Source organism: Nannospalax galili, unplaced genomic scaffold (assembly GCF_000622305.1).
Source record: "Nannospalax galili isolate Female #2095 unplaced genomic scaffold, S.galili_v1.0 scaffold995, whole genome shotgun sequence".
NCBI lineage: Eukaryota > Metazoa > Chordata > Mammalia > Rodentia > Spalacidae > Nannospalax > Nannospalax galili.
This window is the reverse complement of record NW_008337291.1, coordinates 88,815-106,889: the sequence shown is the minus strand read 5'-3', so window position 1 is coordinate 106,889 and position 18,075 is coordinate 88,815. Positions and strand designations below refer to the sequence as shown.

The 18,075-nt window shown below is 36.6% G+C and overlaps 1 protein-coding gene across 11 annotated transcripts in view; it reads left to right on the top strand.

Annotated features, from left to right (window-relative positions):
* The window catches only part of R3hdm1 (R3H domain containing 1), a 152,896-nt gene that overhangs the window by 68,610 nt on the left and 66,211 nt on the right, over positions 1–18,075 (top strand). For all 11 annotated transcript variants that reach the window (XM_008832445.3, XM_008832443.3, XM_008832444.3 and 8 more), the window contains 6 exons: positions 1,869–1,983; positions 3,361–3,439; positions 12,670–12,729; positions 12,816–12,956; positions 16,668–16,776; positions 16,866–16,961. In XM_008832445.3, coding sequence (XP_008830667.1) covers positions 1,869–1,983; positions 3,361–3,439; positions 12,670–12,729; positions 12,816–12,956; positions 16,668–16,776; positions 16,866–16,961 — 600 coding nt within the window. The remainder of the gene's footprint in view (positions 1–1,868; positions 1,984–3,360; positions 3,440–12,669; positions 12,730–12,815; positions 12,957–16,667; positions 16,777–16,865; positions 16,962–18,075) is intronic.

The following is an 18,075-nucleotide window of genomic DNA, read 5'->3' as shown; positions in this document are numbered from 1 at the left end:
AGAAAAGGCAGAAAGTACGTGTCTACCATCTTGGTGGAGACTGCCAATACATGGCATTTACCTGCTATTCTGAGCACGCTATTCTGATGAGGTATATCCCCAGCCCCTGACATTTGAATTGAGAAAGAATGGGAATTAAAAATTGAACAATGAAGAAAAAAGCCACTAATAATCTTACTGGTTTTTTAAAAATATTTTATTATTTTTATTTTATGTGTACGAGCATGTTGCCTGTGTGTATGTGAGTACACCCGTGTCGTGCAGTGCCACAAAGGTCAGAAGAGGACTTCGGATTCCCCTGGAACTGGGGTTAAGGACTGTTTGTAGCCACCATGTGGGTGCTGGGAATTGAACCTGGGTACTCTGCAAGAGCAGTCAGTGCTCTTAACCGCTGAGCCATCTCTCCAGCTCCAATCGTACTGGTTTTTTAAAAAATATATATATTTGACCAAAATTCTGCTAAAGGTTATTTGAGAAAAAATTATGTATGTGGCAAGGAAAAGTTTATTAGAAATTCTGCTGACTTAAGCCAGGCATGATGGTCCATGCCTTTAGTGCCAGCACTCAGGAAGCAGTAGCAGGCATATCTCTATGAGTTCAAGGCCAGCTTGGTCTACATAGTGAGTTCCAGGCCAGCTGGGGCTACAGGGAGATCCTGTCTCAAAACGACCAAAAGAAAAGAAAAGAAGAGAAAATTCTGCTGACTTAAGTTTGAGAATCCTGACATTTGTATCCTCCAAGTTACTGACTTGCCATTTCTACTATACCACCAACTATCCTGAAAGCTAAGTCACAAACAGCAGTATAATTTAGTCTGAAAGTAGGTCATACTTTTATCTTCAGTTGAAGTAGCCTAGAATTTATTGTAGCTTCCTTGGTAATTTTGCCCGAATAAATGGCTCAGCATGATTTTTGGCTTTTTGGGCTATGTTCATTAATTTTCAATAATTCCTTCAGGTTCTGAAATTCTTGTAATGACATTGTTTTCAACATATAAGAGTAGTTCACCATTTTAGTCTTAAGCGGTGTAGTTACTTTACAGTTGGTACATATCAGGAAGAAATAGAATCTTGTTTGAAATCTTTCTAAAGCTTGTGGTTGAAGGAGGCATAGTGATATATACATCTCAAATGATAAATCAAATATAGGTGGTGCTGGTTTTGAAAACCTTTGTTTTTCATTTTTCTATTGCAAGAGAGGAGAAGGCAGGTGCGTTCTTATAGTAGATCTCGGAAACCTGAATTTGTGCTAGGGATGTAGCTCACTTGGTGGAGTGCATGCCTAGTACTCAGGAAGCCCTGGGTTTGATCCCTAGAACTACAACAACCAGATGTGGTGAAGCATGCTTGTGATCCCAACACTTGGGAGATGGAGGCAAGAAGATCAGAAGTTCAAGATTATTCTCTACTATATAACAAACTCAAAGCCAGCCTGGGATACATGAGATCCTTATCCATAAATAAATAAATATACTAAATTTTGTTTATTTTTGATATGGCACGTTTCTGTTGTGATGATTGGTGGTAATTGTGGCCACTGAGCTTCTGCACTGGAGCAGTCAGTTTTGCCCTTTAGGGCATTTTTAAATCACTAAAACTATAACAGGAAACATTTTCTCCAGAACAATTTTAAGCTTATGTTTTAATTGATAAATTAAAATGAACATGCTATTTTAACATTTTTTTCCTCCAGACAGATATGATGAATATATTTTTAAGTTTTCTAATTTTAGAAATTCTAATTAAGTAAAGTAAAAATTTTCCCTTTTGTCCTGCATATAGTTTTTAGTTACTCAGGAAATGCAAGTATATAGTACTAAACAAATCACTTTATATTTTCATTGAATGACTAATTTTGTCTTTCAACAGGAAAAATTTCAGATCCAGTTAACACAATCATTTGATAAAGAGGAGAAGCCCTCAAAAGATGAAGCAGATAAAGAAAAAGCCAGTGATAAGTTGCCCAGAAAAATGTTATCAAGAGGTTTGCGATTTAATTACGTTTTTAAGCAAAATTTTCTTTTTACTCTTACTAAACCATCCGTTGCTTCTTGAATAACTCCATGTCACATATCTGTATTAAAAGTGGCACAGCAGCCAGGTATGGTAGTGCACACCTTTAATCCCAGCACTTGGGAGGCAGAGGCAGACGGATCTCTGTGAGTTCAAGGCCAGCCTGGTCTACATAGTGAATTCCAGGACAGCTCGGGTTACAGGGAGACCCTGTTCAAAAAGACCAAAAAAAAGTGGCACAGCAGACGGGAGGGATAATGGCATGTTTACTCATATGCTCAACATAGTTCTGTCTGCCTGTCATTTTCCCCAACCAAAGATTACAATATAATCTGAAGTTACTAAGTAAAGTGATTGTCTTAATCTTTTACTCATCTGTCTCTCATGTTCAGATACTAGAATCATAGTTTCATTAATTCCTTATCAATACAAAGAACGGATTCCATATTAGTATCCAATAAAAATATTCTTGGGAATCTAGAATGTTTTTCATAAAAAATATTTTAAAACTCTTCATCTTTGAGTGTTGCAAGCCAATAAAACTGCCTTTTAAGGCCAGATGTGCTGGTGCACGCCTTTAATCTCAGGAGACAGAGGCAAGCAGATATCTTTGAGATGGGAGCCAACCTGGACTACATAGTAAATTCCAGGCCAGCTGGGGCTACAGGAATACCCTGTCTCAAAACACAAGTCTTAATAGGGTTTATAAAATCAGTTGTGTGGACCAAAGTTATAAGGATATTACATTTAAAAGAAATAAATAAGCATGAATATTTGAAAAATATTTTAAAGGCAAACCTTCGGCACTAATTGACAAATCTTTCAAATAAATTATTTCAGAGCTAAAATTCTTATCTTCCAAATTACTACCACTTATATTCATACAAGTAAATTAAGCTGTTTGAATTTGCTATGAATGGAATTATCAAAATCAATTTTTCACCTAAGGAGGCATTTTTGAACATGAGGATGTGACGAGTACATGAGGGGATTGTTAAAGATGTAAATTCAGGGATTGGGGATTTAGCTCAGTGGTAGAGCGCAAGGCCCTGAGTTCAGTCCTCAGCTCCAGAGAGAAGGAAAAAAAAAAAAGATGTAAATTCACCTGGCATGTGTGAGACATTGAATGTTAAGAGTGCACATGCAGTTATATAAGCCCACGTCATGCAAATTATATGTTGGTTCAAATCCTATTCATCTACATTCATCATAAGTTCCCTTTTCCTTCCTTGTCAGTTTTTTTTTTCTCCCATTGTGGGGCATCTCATTTTACTTAAGATATACATCATGGGAAAGGGATTTGTCTTCAAACAACTTTATGCTGGGTTTTTGTGTTGTTGTTTTTTAGATTCCAGTCAAGAATACACTGATTCAACTGGGATAGATCTACATGAATTCTTAGTAAATACATTAAAAAACAATCCCAGGTAAAAACTAATTTATAAGTTTTACATTGCTTCTAGAATACCTTAATCTTGCTATATATGTTTTCATTATTGAGTTAGAGTGTTAAAATAAGACTGCAGCTATTTGGAGTAAAGGAGAAACACTTTAGATGGTTGGTCTACTAAATGCACATGTATAAATATGTTTTTGTATTATGCATGTCATCATGATATAAATAATCATTCCTCCCCTCTAGGAATTTTTAGGGGCAGGAAACACCAATATATTTAGGTTCTGAATTGGAATTGAGAAATAGATTTAATCATGAGGACGATATGGAGAAACATTTTTCCATAATATATTCCATCAAAATAAGAATTCAGGATATTCATTCAGTATGAGATTTTGAAGTTGGTTATATTCAGCTTTTGTTATTTCTTGCTGAGCTGTCAAACTTTCTATCAAAAACTTTTTACAGTGCTTATTTGAGTCACTATTTGAATTGTGAAACCTTTCTTTTGCCCAGCATAGTAGATGAGTAGTTTTTAACTTTCTGACAGATCATCAACCTCTTTGAGGCCCACAAGAAAATTGTCCACCATTATCTTGCCAGATTTTCATGTGGTAAAGGATACCAAGGTTAAGGACCTCTCTAGATTTTAGCTTCCCAATATGGTAGTTTTGTAACATACAATGGAATAAAAATGAAACAGTGCCAGTGGAAGTGAGCCACCTGGAAGGTAATGAAAACAGTATCTTCAGTCTCGCTGGGACTTCTAAATTCAGTCTTGTTCCGGCATGACTATTGACTGTTGCTTTCATTCAAGATTTGTTGTGTTTACTACCCTTCTGATTTTCTCCCTGGGAGAAATTCACCAAAATCCATCCTAAGTGTGGAATGAGCAAGAAGACAAGCAACTCTATATGATTTTTTTTTTATTTCCTAGTTTACATTTCTGCCTTAGTAGTCTCAGTAAGAAGATAGATTCATTAGTTCATTGAACAGGAACTTAATATGAAGTGCCTACCATGTACCAAGTACTATCCTAAACATTAGATGTAAAGATGAGGAAGACCTACAGTATTCATTGTCTTTGTGCTAGAGACACATGCTAAATAAAGTAAAACACATGTTGTAGGGCCGGGCGTGGTGGCGCATGCCTTTGATCCCAGCACTTGGGAGGCAGAGGCAGGCAGATCTTTGTGATTTCAAGGCCAGCCTGGTCTACATAGTTCTAGGACAGCTGGGGCTACAAGGAGACCCTGTCTCAAAAACAAAACAAAAACACATGTTGTAAAGGAGGTTGTTCAAGCTGCAGTAAAAATCAGAGGGGGAATAGGGCATGGTGGCTGACATCTATAATCCTAGCACTTGAAAGGCCAAGGAAGGAGATTTACTGTATGTTCCAGGCCACCTTGGGCTACAGAGCGAAATCCTGTCTCAAAATGCAAGAAGAAGCATAAACAACTGTGAGGTTCTCAACCTTTAGGGGATTTTTGGTTTGTTTGTCTGTCTGTTTGTATTTTAATTGCCACAACAAATGTGGAGAGCCACAGAGTCATAGGGATGCTAAAAAGGCCTATGAACACAGCAGTAAACAATCTTACTAGAAATACCAATTTTTTACCACTTGAGAATTGCTGAGTACAGCATGCTAACTTTGAGTAATTACCAAATTTTAAAGAGAACAATACCATTGTGAGATTAGTATTTTAAAAGAACATTTCTTAGGCATTTTAAAAAGATCACTTTTTCCACAGGTGTGGTGGTGGCAAACAAGTTTATTCTCAACATTCAGAGGCAGAGAGACAGGTGGCTCTCTGAGATAAGAGATTGAGGCCAGTGGTCTACAAAGCAAGTTACAGGCCAACTGGGGCTATAGGGAGACCCTGTCTCAAAAAGACAAAAAGGGGAGCGGGGGTTGGGGAGCTAGAGAGATGGCTCAACATTTAAGAACACTGACTGCTCTTACAGAGAATCTGGGTTCAAATCCCAGCACCCATATGGTGGCTAACAACTGTTGGTAACTCCAGTTCCAAGGGATCCCATGCCTTCTTCAGGCCTCCGTGGGCATTCCATGTATGGTGGTGTATTCACATACATGCAGGCAGGCAAAACACTCATATACATTAAAAAAATAATATTTAAATGAGTTAAGAAAGGAAATTAAAGATTGTTTTCTAATAGAACATCTTAATGAAAGAAGGAGGTTAACAAGCCATGAAATATAGAGAGGCACGGGGCTGGAGATGGATCAGTAATTAAGAGCACTGGCTGTTCTTGCAGAGGAGCCAATTCTATTCCCAGCACCCACATAGAGGCTAACAACCACCTATAACTTCAGTTCCAGGGAAATCCAACATCCTCCTCTGACCTCCACGGGCATTGCTTGACATAGGTGCACTTACACAGATGTAGGCAATACACTCATATGCATAAAATAAAAATAAAATTGGGGGGAAAAAAAAACAGAGAAGCATTTGCCAAGCCTGCTACTAGAGGCCCATAATCTCAGCTATTCTTGAGGCTGAGACAAAGGGACTGAGTTCAAGGCCAGCCTGAGAGCCTTAATAAGGTCTCCAAATAGAAAATAAAAAGAGGACTGGGAGTATAACCCAGTGATAGTGCATTTGCCTAACATGCATGGACCCTAGTTTGAATCCCCAATAGGAGGGTGTGGGCACACCAGGAAATATGTCAGGACATGATTATTTGCATATGGAAAAGAAATGAGAATAGAGCCTACATTTCTGACCTCGCTGATAACCAATCCCATTAACTAAGAGTAAGGAGTAGGTATAAATAGAATGGAATAAACAGTTGATAAGTTCAGTTTCCAAGAGAATGAGTCAGCATTGAGAGCATTGAGTTACAGATTAAGGAGTCCTCAGTAGAGGTAGAGCTTCTTAGAGATAGGTTTGCCCAGAGAGTTTCAACAAATGAGCAGTACAGAATTCTCTGAAAGACTAGGCTTAAAAAGTAGATGAGGGGCTGGAGAGATGGCTCAGCAGTTAAGAGCACTGACTGCTCTTGCAGAGGACCCAGGTTCGATTCGGTGGCTGTGAATGGTCCTTAACTCCAGTTCCAGGGCAATCAAAAGCCCTTTTCTGACCTCCACAGCATTGCACAACACAGGTGCACTCACTTACATACAGGAAATGCACTCATACACATAAAATAAAAATAATAAAATATATATTTTTTAAAGGTAGATGAAAGGACTTGGTTCCCAATGATAGACTTGTAAGGATATTTGGCATGGAAGTTAACCAAAGGAGAGCAGTTTCACAGAAAGTGAAATAGCTGAAAGACACTTAGAAGTACCAAAAACTTTGCATTACAATGAGAACTCAGTGGGTTGAGGAATAAGTGGGACGGTAAACAGATACATAGCTAGCTAAGTTGAGTAAATCAAGATTGAATTGTAGGTAGACAAACCTTTTCCTCTTAACCTTTACCAAAAAAAAAAAAAAAAAAAAAAAAAAAAACCAAAAAAATTAAGGGTTAGAGATTAGGAATACATTTGTATACATTTAAAATTAATTTTCTGTTGTGTAGTTATAGTTTCCTCTATAAATACAGCAGCTCTTTAAATTACATGTTCTTTTTAATTGTATGATTTAACATTTTTAGTATATCACAGGTGTTTGCGGCTGTCAAAGTTCTTAGACGTTTTCCTCATTTTCTCCCCCCCACCCAAAAAAATACCCAGCAAACTTTAGCCATCACCATGCTTATAATAAAGTTAATAAATTGGGGCCGGAAGGCTAGCTCAATGGTTAAGAGCACTGGCTGCTTTTGCAGAAGACCCGGGTTCAATTCCCAGCACCCACATGGCAGCTTACAACCATCTGTAACTCCAGTTCCAGGACATCCCACACCTTCTTCTAATCTCTGCAGGCGTTGCACAATATGGGTGCACCTACAGGCAGGCAATATACTCATACACATAAAATAAAAATAGTAAATAAAATATTTTTAAAATAAAATTAATACATTACTCCAGTCTTTTTTTCTTAAACTTTTTAAAACTTTTATTTATTATTTTTATTTTATGTTTATGCGTGTGTTGCCTGCATGTAGGTAAGTGCACCCATGTCGTGCAGTACCCATGGAGGTCAGAAGAGGCTGTTGGATCCCCTGGGACTGGAGTTAGGGACAGGTGTTAGCTGCCATGTGGGTGCTGGGATTTGAACCTGGGTCTTCTGTAAGAACTGTTCTTAATCGCTGAGCCATCTCTGCAGCCCCTACTCCAGTCTTTCTAATGTGTTTTCTATTCCTGTATTTTCCCTCTCCTGGGCATCTTTTGAATCAAGTTTTGTTCATGCTGCAGCTTGCATCAGTGCTTTATTTCTGTTTATGCAATTTTTTTATTTTAAATATTTTATTATGAGCATTGTTGTATAAATAACTGTGGTTTTCATAAGCTCTCATATATTTACAATTAACAACACACTGTTTATGCAATTTAAAAAAAAATGTATTAAGTACACCCGTGTGGTCCAAACCTGCAGAAACCAGAGAGGGAGTCAGATCCCCTAGAACTGGAGTTACAGAAGGTTGTTAGCCATCATGTGGGTGCTGGGATTCAAACCTAGGTCTTCTGCAAGAGCATCCAGTGCTCTTAACCACTGAGTTGTCTCTCCAGCCCCGTTTATGCAGTTTTATTGAAGCAAATAAATGAGCAAATAATTCATGTAACACCTGATGTTTGTTATCGCTAATGTCAATGTTGATGTAAAAATTTAAAACTAATGTTAAATTTTATGAGAAATAAGATTTTCTTGCTAAATGACTCAACAATCTCTTAATGAAGCAGATGCCTAATACTTGGTCCCCAATTGTTAGTAGCAGATTTCCACTAAACGTTTCAGAATTGAAACCTTTTGTCCTGAGGAAATCTACTTGATGCTCAATGTATATTTGTTGTTTATTATGTTGTTTGTTTGTTTGTTTTGTGTGTGTGCCCCATTGTGGCTCTGTGAAGGTCACAGGACAATTTGCAGGAATGGATTCTCCTATACACCACATGGGTCTTGGGGAACAAACTCAGGTCATTAGGCTTGGTGACAAGAGCCTTTGCTAGTACAACCATCTCACTAGTCCTATTTTTTTTAAAGTTCTAGGGATTTAACCTAGGGTCTCATGCATTCTTAGGCAAGCATTCTACCACTGAGCAAGAGCCCCAGCCCTTCAGATGTTTTCTTCAGATCATTAAATCATCTCTATTTTAATTCTTAACCTAATAAACTTAATTTGAACTGATAATGAAGTATCTGGAATTTCTATTTGCAAGAAATATTTTTAGTTACCTTACTAGCTAGACTACTGACTTAGAACCAAGGAACCTGAAAGTGTGTTTGACTATTATATTTTCCAACATAATTTTATTCCTGTTTATGTGTTCAGTTTACAGCCATGTTTAAGTTTAGTAAGTTGAAAAGAAATATTATAAAGTAACTATATATTGTGTAACTAATGGTGGGGAGCAAGTCCATGAATTAACCTTGAGAATGGATTTTTTTTTTAAGTAATTGGGTTTTTGCCCATATATAATTGTTCCTTTTTATGATATTCCTAAAAAAATCACTTGAGTTAGAGTACTGTTTAAATCACTGTATATTCTTATGTGTTGGAGATATATGACCAAGGGCATGAAACTTTGAGTAGGACATGATTTGATAGAGGATTTTTGTTCTCTGCTTGTCTAATTTGCTGTGTTGTTTCTAAAGTGAGTTTTGAACAACCAAAAACAAATAAATTGTTGCTTCTTAAATTTAGTAGATTTATGTTGTTTGATTGAGATCCTTGTTTTTATGATCTCCTTAATGATAGCATATATTAGTCATTTTAAAAGCTACGTGTGTTTCATTGTGTGTTCCTGCTTTTAGATGATGATGATGATGATGATGATGATGATGATGATGATGTTCATGTTGTAGGGGTTGCTGTTGTTATTCTGGTCTTTAGCATGCTGAGAAAGCATTCTTCCAGTGAGCTTCATGCCTAGCCCTAGATGATTTACTCATGTGTTAAGCATTAAGAAAAGTAATTTGTGGATTTATTAGTTCTAGTACAATATAGTATTCCAATAAAGGATTAACCTTCAGCTTATATCCATTACTGAATACCTATAACCTTAATTATAGACTTGAAAATTTGGAGTTTTTGACTCCTACAGTAAATAAAAGGCAGAAAGACCTTAGGAAAGTTACTGCTTCTGTTTTTCTAGTGAGTTCCAAGAGCAGGGAACATTCATTAAAATAACTGATTGAGATACTGATACAAACATCCTTTGTAATCCATTTAAGGTCGCTTTCTGTCAGTGGCCAGTAGAATTGTTAAATTTCATTTCTTTCATGAAGACAATAGGATTTTTTTTCCAGCTGCTGTACATTCACCCAGTGAATGTACATTTGAAGTATTTTCCTATCAGCTATTCAGTTCATGCACCAAAAACCAGTTTACATGCACTGTTTTGTGACCTCTAAATAAGTTGTTGCTTCATATACTTCTTTATGTTTTTACAGTAGCACAGTTTATAAAATATATCATCAGAGTTACTGGAAATTACATAATATCAAAATAAATTTACCGCAAAAGTTTAGATGTTAAAAAGGAGCTGAGTTAAGCAAACAGATCCTTTGGGAGGGTGTAGAGGGGGTTGGTTGATCCTATGAAATAAAAATCTTCCGTTTTTCCTCAAAAAATTTAAGGGAAGAAAATATGTAAAGACTTTCTGTATGAAATAACATTGTTAATTTATTCCTTGCAAAACATATTTGTTGAGAACCTGTATATTAAATATAATTCATATATTTATATAATGATAATTGAGATAAAGTGTTTTTAAAGTGTGAAAGAAAAGATTTTTCCTTTGTAAAAGGACATTCTGTGAAACAATAATAGCTTGTTTAAGGAGCAAAGAACAGAGATAAGCCAGAATAAGTGAGACTTCTGCTCGTGCCTGTCTTGTAGTCCATATTACAGAAGTTGAATTCTAAAAGCAACGAGAAACTTCTTTCAGATTGAAGCACAGGAATGCTATGTGGTTACAGATGTATTCTTATAAGACCATTATGTATGCTCCACATACATAATAAGAAAAAAAGTATAGGGATATGATGTTGAGATCTTAATGGCTGGGACCCAGGATTGTGGCAGTGGGACAATAGAAGGTAGATCAAATTTGAAGCAGTAGTTAACTGAGTAAGAGAATTATAAAACGGATGGTATCAGGCACAGAGACCTGTACTTGTAATCCTAGCACTCAGAAGACTGAGGTAGGACACTCTCAAGATTAAGGCTATGCCAGATTACATCATAAGATACTCTTTTTATAAAAAGGAGTGGGGGCGGGGGGAACTGTGCCTAATAGTGAAGTTTACAGTCTTAGCTACTCACAGGACTGAGGCAGGAGCATGGCAAATTCAAGACCCCCTCAACAACTTAGTATAAGATCCTGTCTCAAAATAATTTCTTTTTTAAATCAGTAGAACAAAAGGGGGGATGAGGACCTAAGTTTAGATTCCCAGCACTCATGTAAAAAGCCAGGCATGGGGCCTGCAGAGATTGCTTAGCAGTTAAGAGTAAAGCACCCACTTTTGGGAGCTTACAACCAACTGTAACTCCAGCTCCAAGGGATCCTCTGTCCTCTTATGACTTCTTAGGGCATCTACACACATGTGCCCATACACTCACACACATGTGTACACACACACACACACACACACACACATAAATAAAATCTTTTTAGAGGCTGGGCATTATGGTACCTGCATATAATCCCAGTTCTGCAAAACAGATAGGAAAATCCTGGGGGCTCACTGGCCAGCCAGTCTAGATTTACTGAGATGAGGCATATTAAAGAAGAATTAAATTTGAGAATAAACTTGAATGTTACTGGAGTTTGCTTTAAAATGTACTCCTATTTCTAGATTTGGGGTTGAAATCAGGAAGTAGGCATAGTTTTCTCTTGACCTTTTTTTTTAATTGAATTTTTTGTTTATTTCATACAGAACATCTAAAACAATCTTAATCATCTTTATAACCCCGTCCCCACTGGCACCCTCTCATAGTCCCCCCCCCCCGCCACTGGAGCCCATATGCTCTGTCATCCCTGTGGGGATGGGTTGTCAGTGTCCCCAACCATTCCCTAGTGTAAGTCTTGACCTTTTTTTTTTAACCTGCTATAAAATATGTAGTTAAGTTTTTGTTGAATAAATAAGTGAGCAGAATATTGCTAATTTTCTGAGATTTCTTTTGCAGTGCACAGGGAGGATTAAACTCAGTATTATTGCACAGACTTTCAGGTGACCCAAGCAGAGGCTACCAACTCCTGTGTTAAAATTTGAGGTTCCACTGTATAATGTTTAGAGAATTGTTACCCCTTAAGCCTTCTTGAACTATAAACTTGCTTTAAGAATCTGTGAGTTTTGTTTTGTTTGCCACATGAATGTGAAATCTGCAGTGAGCCCAGGAAAACTCTAGAGCCATGTTCTTACTGTGTAAGACTAAGGGACATGGTTACACTGACTTCTTACTGCATAAGTGCCCTAAACAGGACCCTAGTAATCTAAAGGCACATATGTAGGTACTCACCTAAGTGTGAATTCATTTTAGATGTTGAATATATTTGATTTAAAGCCTTAAAAAAACACATAGTAGGCCAGGCATGGTGGTGCACGCCTTTAATCCCAGCACTTGGGAGGCAGAGGCAGGTGGATCTCTATGAGTTCAAGGCCAGCCTGGTCTACATAGTGAGTTCCGGGACAGCTGGGGCTACAGGGAGACCCTGTCTCAAAAAAAAAAAAAAAAAAAACCCAAAAAACATAATAGCAGCTTACAAAATGATTTGGAGGGTTATTTCCTGAAATGAACTTAGTAATATAGTTCATGCTGTTCTGCTAGACCCCCTTTTAAATAAGAGCATTGGATTCCCATAAGAGTATTTCTGTTACTATAATTGCATCTCATGTTCTTTAGAATACTTTTTCTGTGGAGCTCAACATAACAGAGTTAGGCTCCTAGTACATTGTATGTGGGAAACTTACTCTATAGTGAAAAGTTAAACTTAAAAAAAAAAAAATCTTATCTTAAAATCTTTCTTTTTTGAAAAAAGTTTGTAAATATTCTAGCATCAAACTTGTGATAGCTCTGAATGTTTTGTTTTTAGGCAAGATATTAGCTGTGTAAATTCATAACCTGTTGACATTTGTGACTGTTTCAGTGTTAAATTTTACATGTAAGAGTCTTTATATTTTCTTTCAGGGACAGAATGATGCTGCTGAAATTGGAGCAAGAAATTTTAGATTTCATTGGTAATAATGAGTAAGTCCTGACATTGCACAAGAAAAAAAAAAAAAATTCTCATCACAATTTTCCTTGACTTACTCAATTGATTTTTCTTCTTCTAGGTCTCCACGTAAGAAGTTTCCCCCAATGACATCTTACCACAGGATGTTGTTACACAGAGTAGCTGCCTACTTTGGATTAGACCACAATGTTGATCAGAGTGGAAAGTCTGTCATAGTTAACAAAACTAGCAACACAAGAATGTGAGTGTCCAGAGATATAGATCACATTATGTGTCTGTGTACTAATACTTGCCTTCCTACAGCACCTTTTATCTGCAGTAAGTTTCATAATAACCTTGTGTGATGGAACAACAAAAGTACATTTAGCTGACTAGGAACAAAGTGGAAACCTGGATTCCAATAAGGAAGATGAATGAGAACTGTTTGGAAGGAAAAAAACAAAAAACAAAACTGAGAGGACATGTTATCAGCATGTTTGACCACTGCTCTTAATGGAGTTTTAAAAATTATTTTAGATAGCCATGGCCAGCTTCAGGCAAATTTGTTTAAATAATATTTTTTAAAACGTGAACACTCTTTTTAACACCCTCACAGTCAGCCTACCACTTTACTGTCCTTTCCCAAATCGCATTTATGTTTCTTTGTTTTGTTTTGTTTTTCCTTTTTATCCCCCCACATCTGAAGAAACTGGAACTCTTGGTTAGCATAGTACCTTCTATACTGCTGTGTTTCTCTCCTGAGCTTTAACTTACTGAGGAAAATTTCTGAATGATTAGGAGGAGCCTGTTGCTTTAAAAGATTCAACATGGGGCTGGAAAGATGGCTCAGCAGTTAAGAGCACTGACTGCTTTTGCAGAAGACCCAGGTTCAAATCCCAGCCTACACAGCAACTAACAACCATCAGTAACTCCAGTTTCAGGGGATTCAGTGCCGTTTTCTGTCCTCCATGGGCACTGTATGACACAAGTGCACTTACAAACGTAGGGATAATACTCATGCACATAAAATAAAAATAAATAAATAAATAAATAAAAGACTAGACATAGACATATAGCTCAGTAGTATAACACTTGCTTAGCAATGCTCAAGGCCCTGCACTCAGTCCCCTGAACTTTTTTTTTTTTAATGTCCTCTAGTCTCAGCCTCCTGAGCATTAGGATTATAGGTCTGTGTCACCATATAAGGCACAGAGGATTCTCTGTATCATTTTCATTTATGGTGGAAAGGAATCTACTGAGTAATGAGTAGTAGTCCCTTTCAGGTGCCATGAATAATGTTTTTCATTCCATTTTTCTGCCTTTTCTCAGGTCAGACTTCTCCCAGAGTCTTGACTATGAACCATTCATTTATATTTAATTCATCTAAGTCCCTTCTGTTATCATGGCCTTTGTGCCTTTATAGCTGCCATATTGCTTACTGAAACAAAACTGGGGTGCTTCCATTTCAAACAGGTTTTTTCAACTAAATAGTTATGTTTAATATTTTAAATGACTATTCCTACAACTAAAATCAATAAAAGTAGTTGCCCTAGAGGGAAAATCCTCTCTTTGGGGTTTGTTAGAACATATAAATCTGAATTTGTTTTCATATCTGTCCCTTAGTTTAAAAACATCTTTTCCAAGCTAATTATGTAATGACTAAAATAGGATAGTAACTATTAAGATATGAGTGGAAGTAAAAGTGAATTGAACTATAATTCCTTTAACCGGTACCTTTCAACATTACTCAGAGCTGCTGGATGCCCAAACACATGAACATTAGCAGGCATTTTGACTAACATTTTGACTGACAACTCTCTAAGGTTTTCAATACAGTGTAACCTCAGTTATTTGAATTCTATGAATGATGTCAGAAAGCTTTAGGGTTCTGTTTATCAAGGTAATAAAAAATTTAGTTAAGCAGAGATTTATGAAGTATGGGTTAAATGTAATTATAACTTAAGCATTTCGGATCATTGAAGTTACACTGTATTTTTATTTTTATATCTTCTGGGTTATGAAGAAGGTTTTAAATCAGAAAACCTTAGAGATCTGCTCCACATTGAATAAAAACAAACTTACCTTTTCCTCATAGGGAGATTACCCGCTCCAGCCTTGAACCAGTGGTGTTGTGGATGTCAACAACCGGGTGTCCACTGGGGTGTCTCAATGGAGCGGGAAGTTGGCGTTTGCAGGGCAGTAAATTCAGGCATCTATAAAAGAAAGAGGTAAGACAGTCTTAAGGTTAGCTGAAATGCCTGCCAATACTGTTTGTGTGGGACTCCAGCTGTTCTTAGAAAAGTTGCCAGGGCCTTGGTTAAACTGTAGCATTCACTTTGGAATAATAGTCTCTCACTCAAGTCCAGATGCTTTGAATAAGAAAATGTGACTTTGTACAGCTACAACTATAAATGATAAAAGTAAATGAAGCAATCCTGTGACAAAAATAGCATCCTGCCATGGTCAGAACTAAATAGATAACCTTTCAAACCCCAAAACAGCAAACTTCTCATCATTTTTGGTCCTGAAGCGTTGTGCTCTTAGCTTCTCTTTTACTTTGTTATAATTTTTTGTGGATATCTGCTCTTCGTTTCACTCATTATTTTACAATAGGGATTTCTTTATCTTGCTTAGATAATTCTCATCATCAAATCTCCTTTTGTATTATTTAAAGAAATTATCTTCAGTCCTTTATTAAAAATTCACTGGATTAAAACAAATATTCCACATTGGGTCCTATATAATGAAATATCAGATCTTAGTTTACTGGAAATGTCACTGCTTGGGTTTATGGTTAAAATTTGATTTACAGTATTCTCATGCCTATATTATACATATATGCAAATATGTATATATATTTCAACTAAATATAAAAGAAGCTATTAGGAAATGAATTAGATTTTCTTTAGACTTAATAATATGTCATGTATATTTTATAATTTCAGTGTACTTAATAAATTAATATTAAGTCACAGAATATTGATTGAATTAACTTGAAGCTGAGAATATACTTGGGGAGGTCAAATTTGATAAAATGGTGATTCCCCTCACCGCCCAGCCCCCCAGCCACTCCTAGGACCACACAGTCTAGTATCTGTCTTCTAAGTCACAGTGAAACTTGCAGCATTTCTAATCTGAAAAAAAAAAAAAAAATCTGCTGCAAAATATGTAGGTAAACTTCATGATAATTACTTTGGATCCCAAAGTTAATGTCTGATAAGAGCTTATCTCTTCTAATCTGTTTTAGTTAATATAAAACAAAATGATCCTCATATACTTAAGAATTTTTAGCAACTTGCATATATTCGCAAGTAGTCTCTTAAATGTTTTCTCTAATTCAGTCCAAAATATTTTGATTGCTTTCTTTTATATGGCATGAAGCTAGATACTGTACTATATGATGCAATGCTGTACCTTCATCTTGGTCCTAGAAATGCAGTCAGGATATCAGGCTGTAGGTCTAATAGCTCTGGGCTCCAGCTATGGCTTAGTCATATGCTTACAAAGGGTAATTTGATTTAGCCATCTGCAGCTCAGTTTCCTCCATGTTCAGAATAACAGCAGGGTTCTGCTGGGTGCTCTTTCTGTGTTATTTCATTTCACTTCAGAACAACACTATGAGGTAGATACATTATATAATTCCCTTGTTCTAGATGAGGACATGAGAAGAAAAAGATTAAGTGCTTAGACAAGTCCTAAGGTGAATACTATGGTGGTAAAGTTAGACAATTGAGCCCAAGCTGTCTCACCCCAGAGCCCATGCTGTTTTTAATAAGGCCTCTGAACAATCATCCGGTGGAATAATGTTTCCTTATGAGATTATTACAATGATGAAATGAGATTACACGAGTATCTCTTACCAACACTGATAAATAGCAGTGTAACTTTTACTTTTCATACAGACTTGTGTTTTACCTTTCTGTAAATATTACACATTAAATTTTTTGTTCCTTTGTCTTGGTTCTTGTTTCAGACCTGATCAGAAATTTAATGAACATATTAAGGATGACAGAGGTGAAGACTTTCAGAAACGATACATCCTTAAGAGAGACAACTCTAGCTTTGACAAAGATGATAACCAGGTAATACATAGAAAGTATTCTTTTAAGTTCAAGCTTTAATTATAGCAATAATTCATTTTCTTAAGAATCTGTTGTTTTCATTTCTTTAGATGAGAATACGTTTAAAAGATGACAGAAGAAGCAAATCTATAGAAGAAAGAGAAGAAGAGTACCAGAGAGCTAGAGACCGAATATTTTCCCAGGATGTATGTGCTAACTTACACTTAGGACTTCATGTTAGAGTACATTCTAATTTCCCCTTAATCTATTGATCACTTTTTTTTTCGGGGGGGGTCTTTTTGAGACAGGGTCTCCCTGCAGCCCCAGCTGTCCTGGAACCCACTATGTAGTCCAGGCTGGCCTGGAACTCCCTATGTAAACCAGACTTTCCTTGAACTCACAGAGATCCTCCTGCCTCTGCCTCCCAAGTACTGGGATTTAAGGCGTGCACCACCATGCCCAGCCTGATCACATTTTTTTATTTTTATGTGTATGTGAGTATATTGCCTGCATGTGAATCCATGTCATGCAATGCCTATAGCGGTCAGAAGAGGGCATTGGATCCCTTAGAACTGGAGTTACAGATGATTATTAGCTGCCATGTGGGTGCTGAGAATTGAACCTGGGTCCTCAGCAAGAGCAACTAGTGCTCTTAACTGCTGAGCCATCGCTCCAGCCCCTAATCACATTTATTTAAATGTGTTGGTTACCATAAGGTAGGTCACCTTTTGAAAATATTGAGGTGGCTTGTTCTTGTTAATAAATTTGATACTGGTGCATTACAACAGTAGTGTTGCAACAGTAGTGTGAAATTTTACAAAATTAGATACAGGTTATTTATATAATGGTTTTTCAAGCTTGTGACAGAATTGAGGTTTTTAGGACATTTGTAACAGTCCATATATCATATGCTCTAAATCCTGTTTGTTTATAGTAGACTACCTTAAGAAATAACTTGTATCTTATAAAATAATTTAGTTGATCTTTTGGATTTATACTATGAATGTATTGCCTGCATGTGTTTAAGAGCACCCGTGTCATGCAATGGAGGTCAGAAGAGGATGTCAAAATTCCCATGGAATGGGAGTTAGGTTAGCCACCATGTGGGTACCTGAGAATAGAACCTGGATCCTCTGCAGGAGCAGGCAGTGCTCATAACTGCTGAGCCAACTCTTCAGCCCCTCGTTTTCTACTTCATAAATGATTATATGAGAGAAATCTAGAGTCAATATTTGTTAGTCACCTGTTCATTGCATTACTTGGTACTTTTCAAAGGTATATATATATACATATATATATATATGTATATATATGTAATAA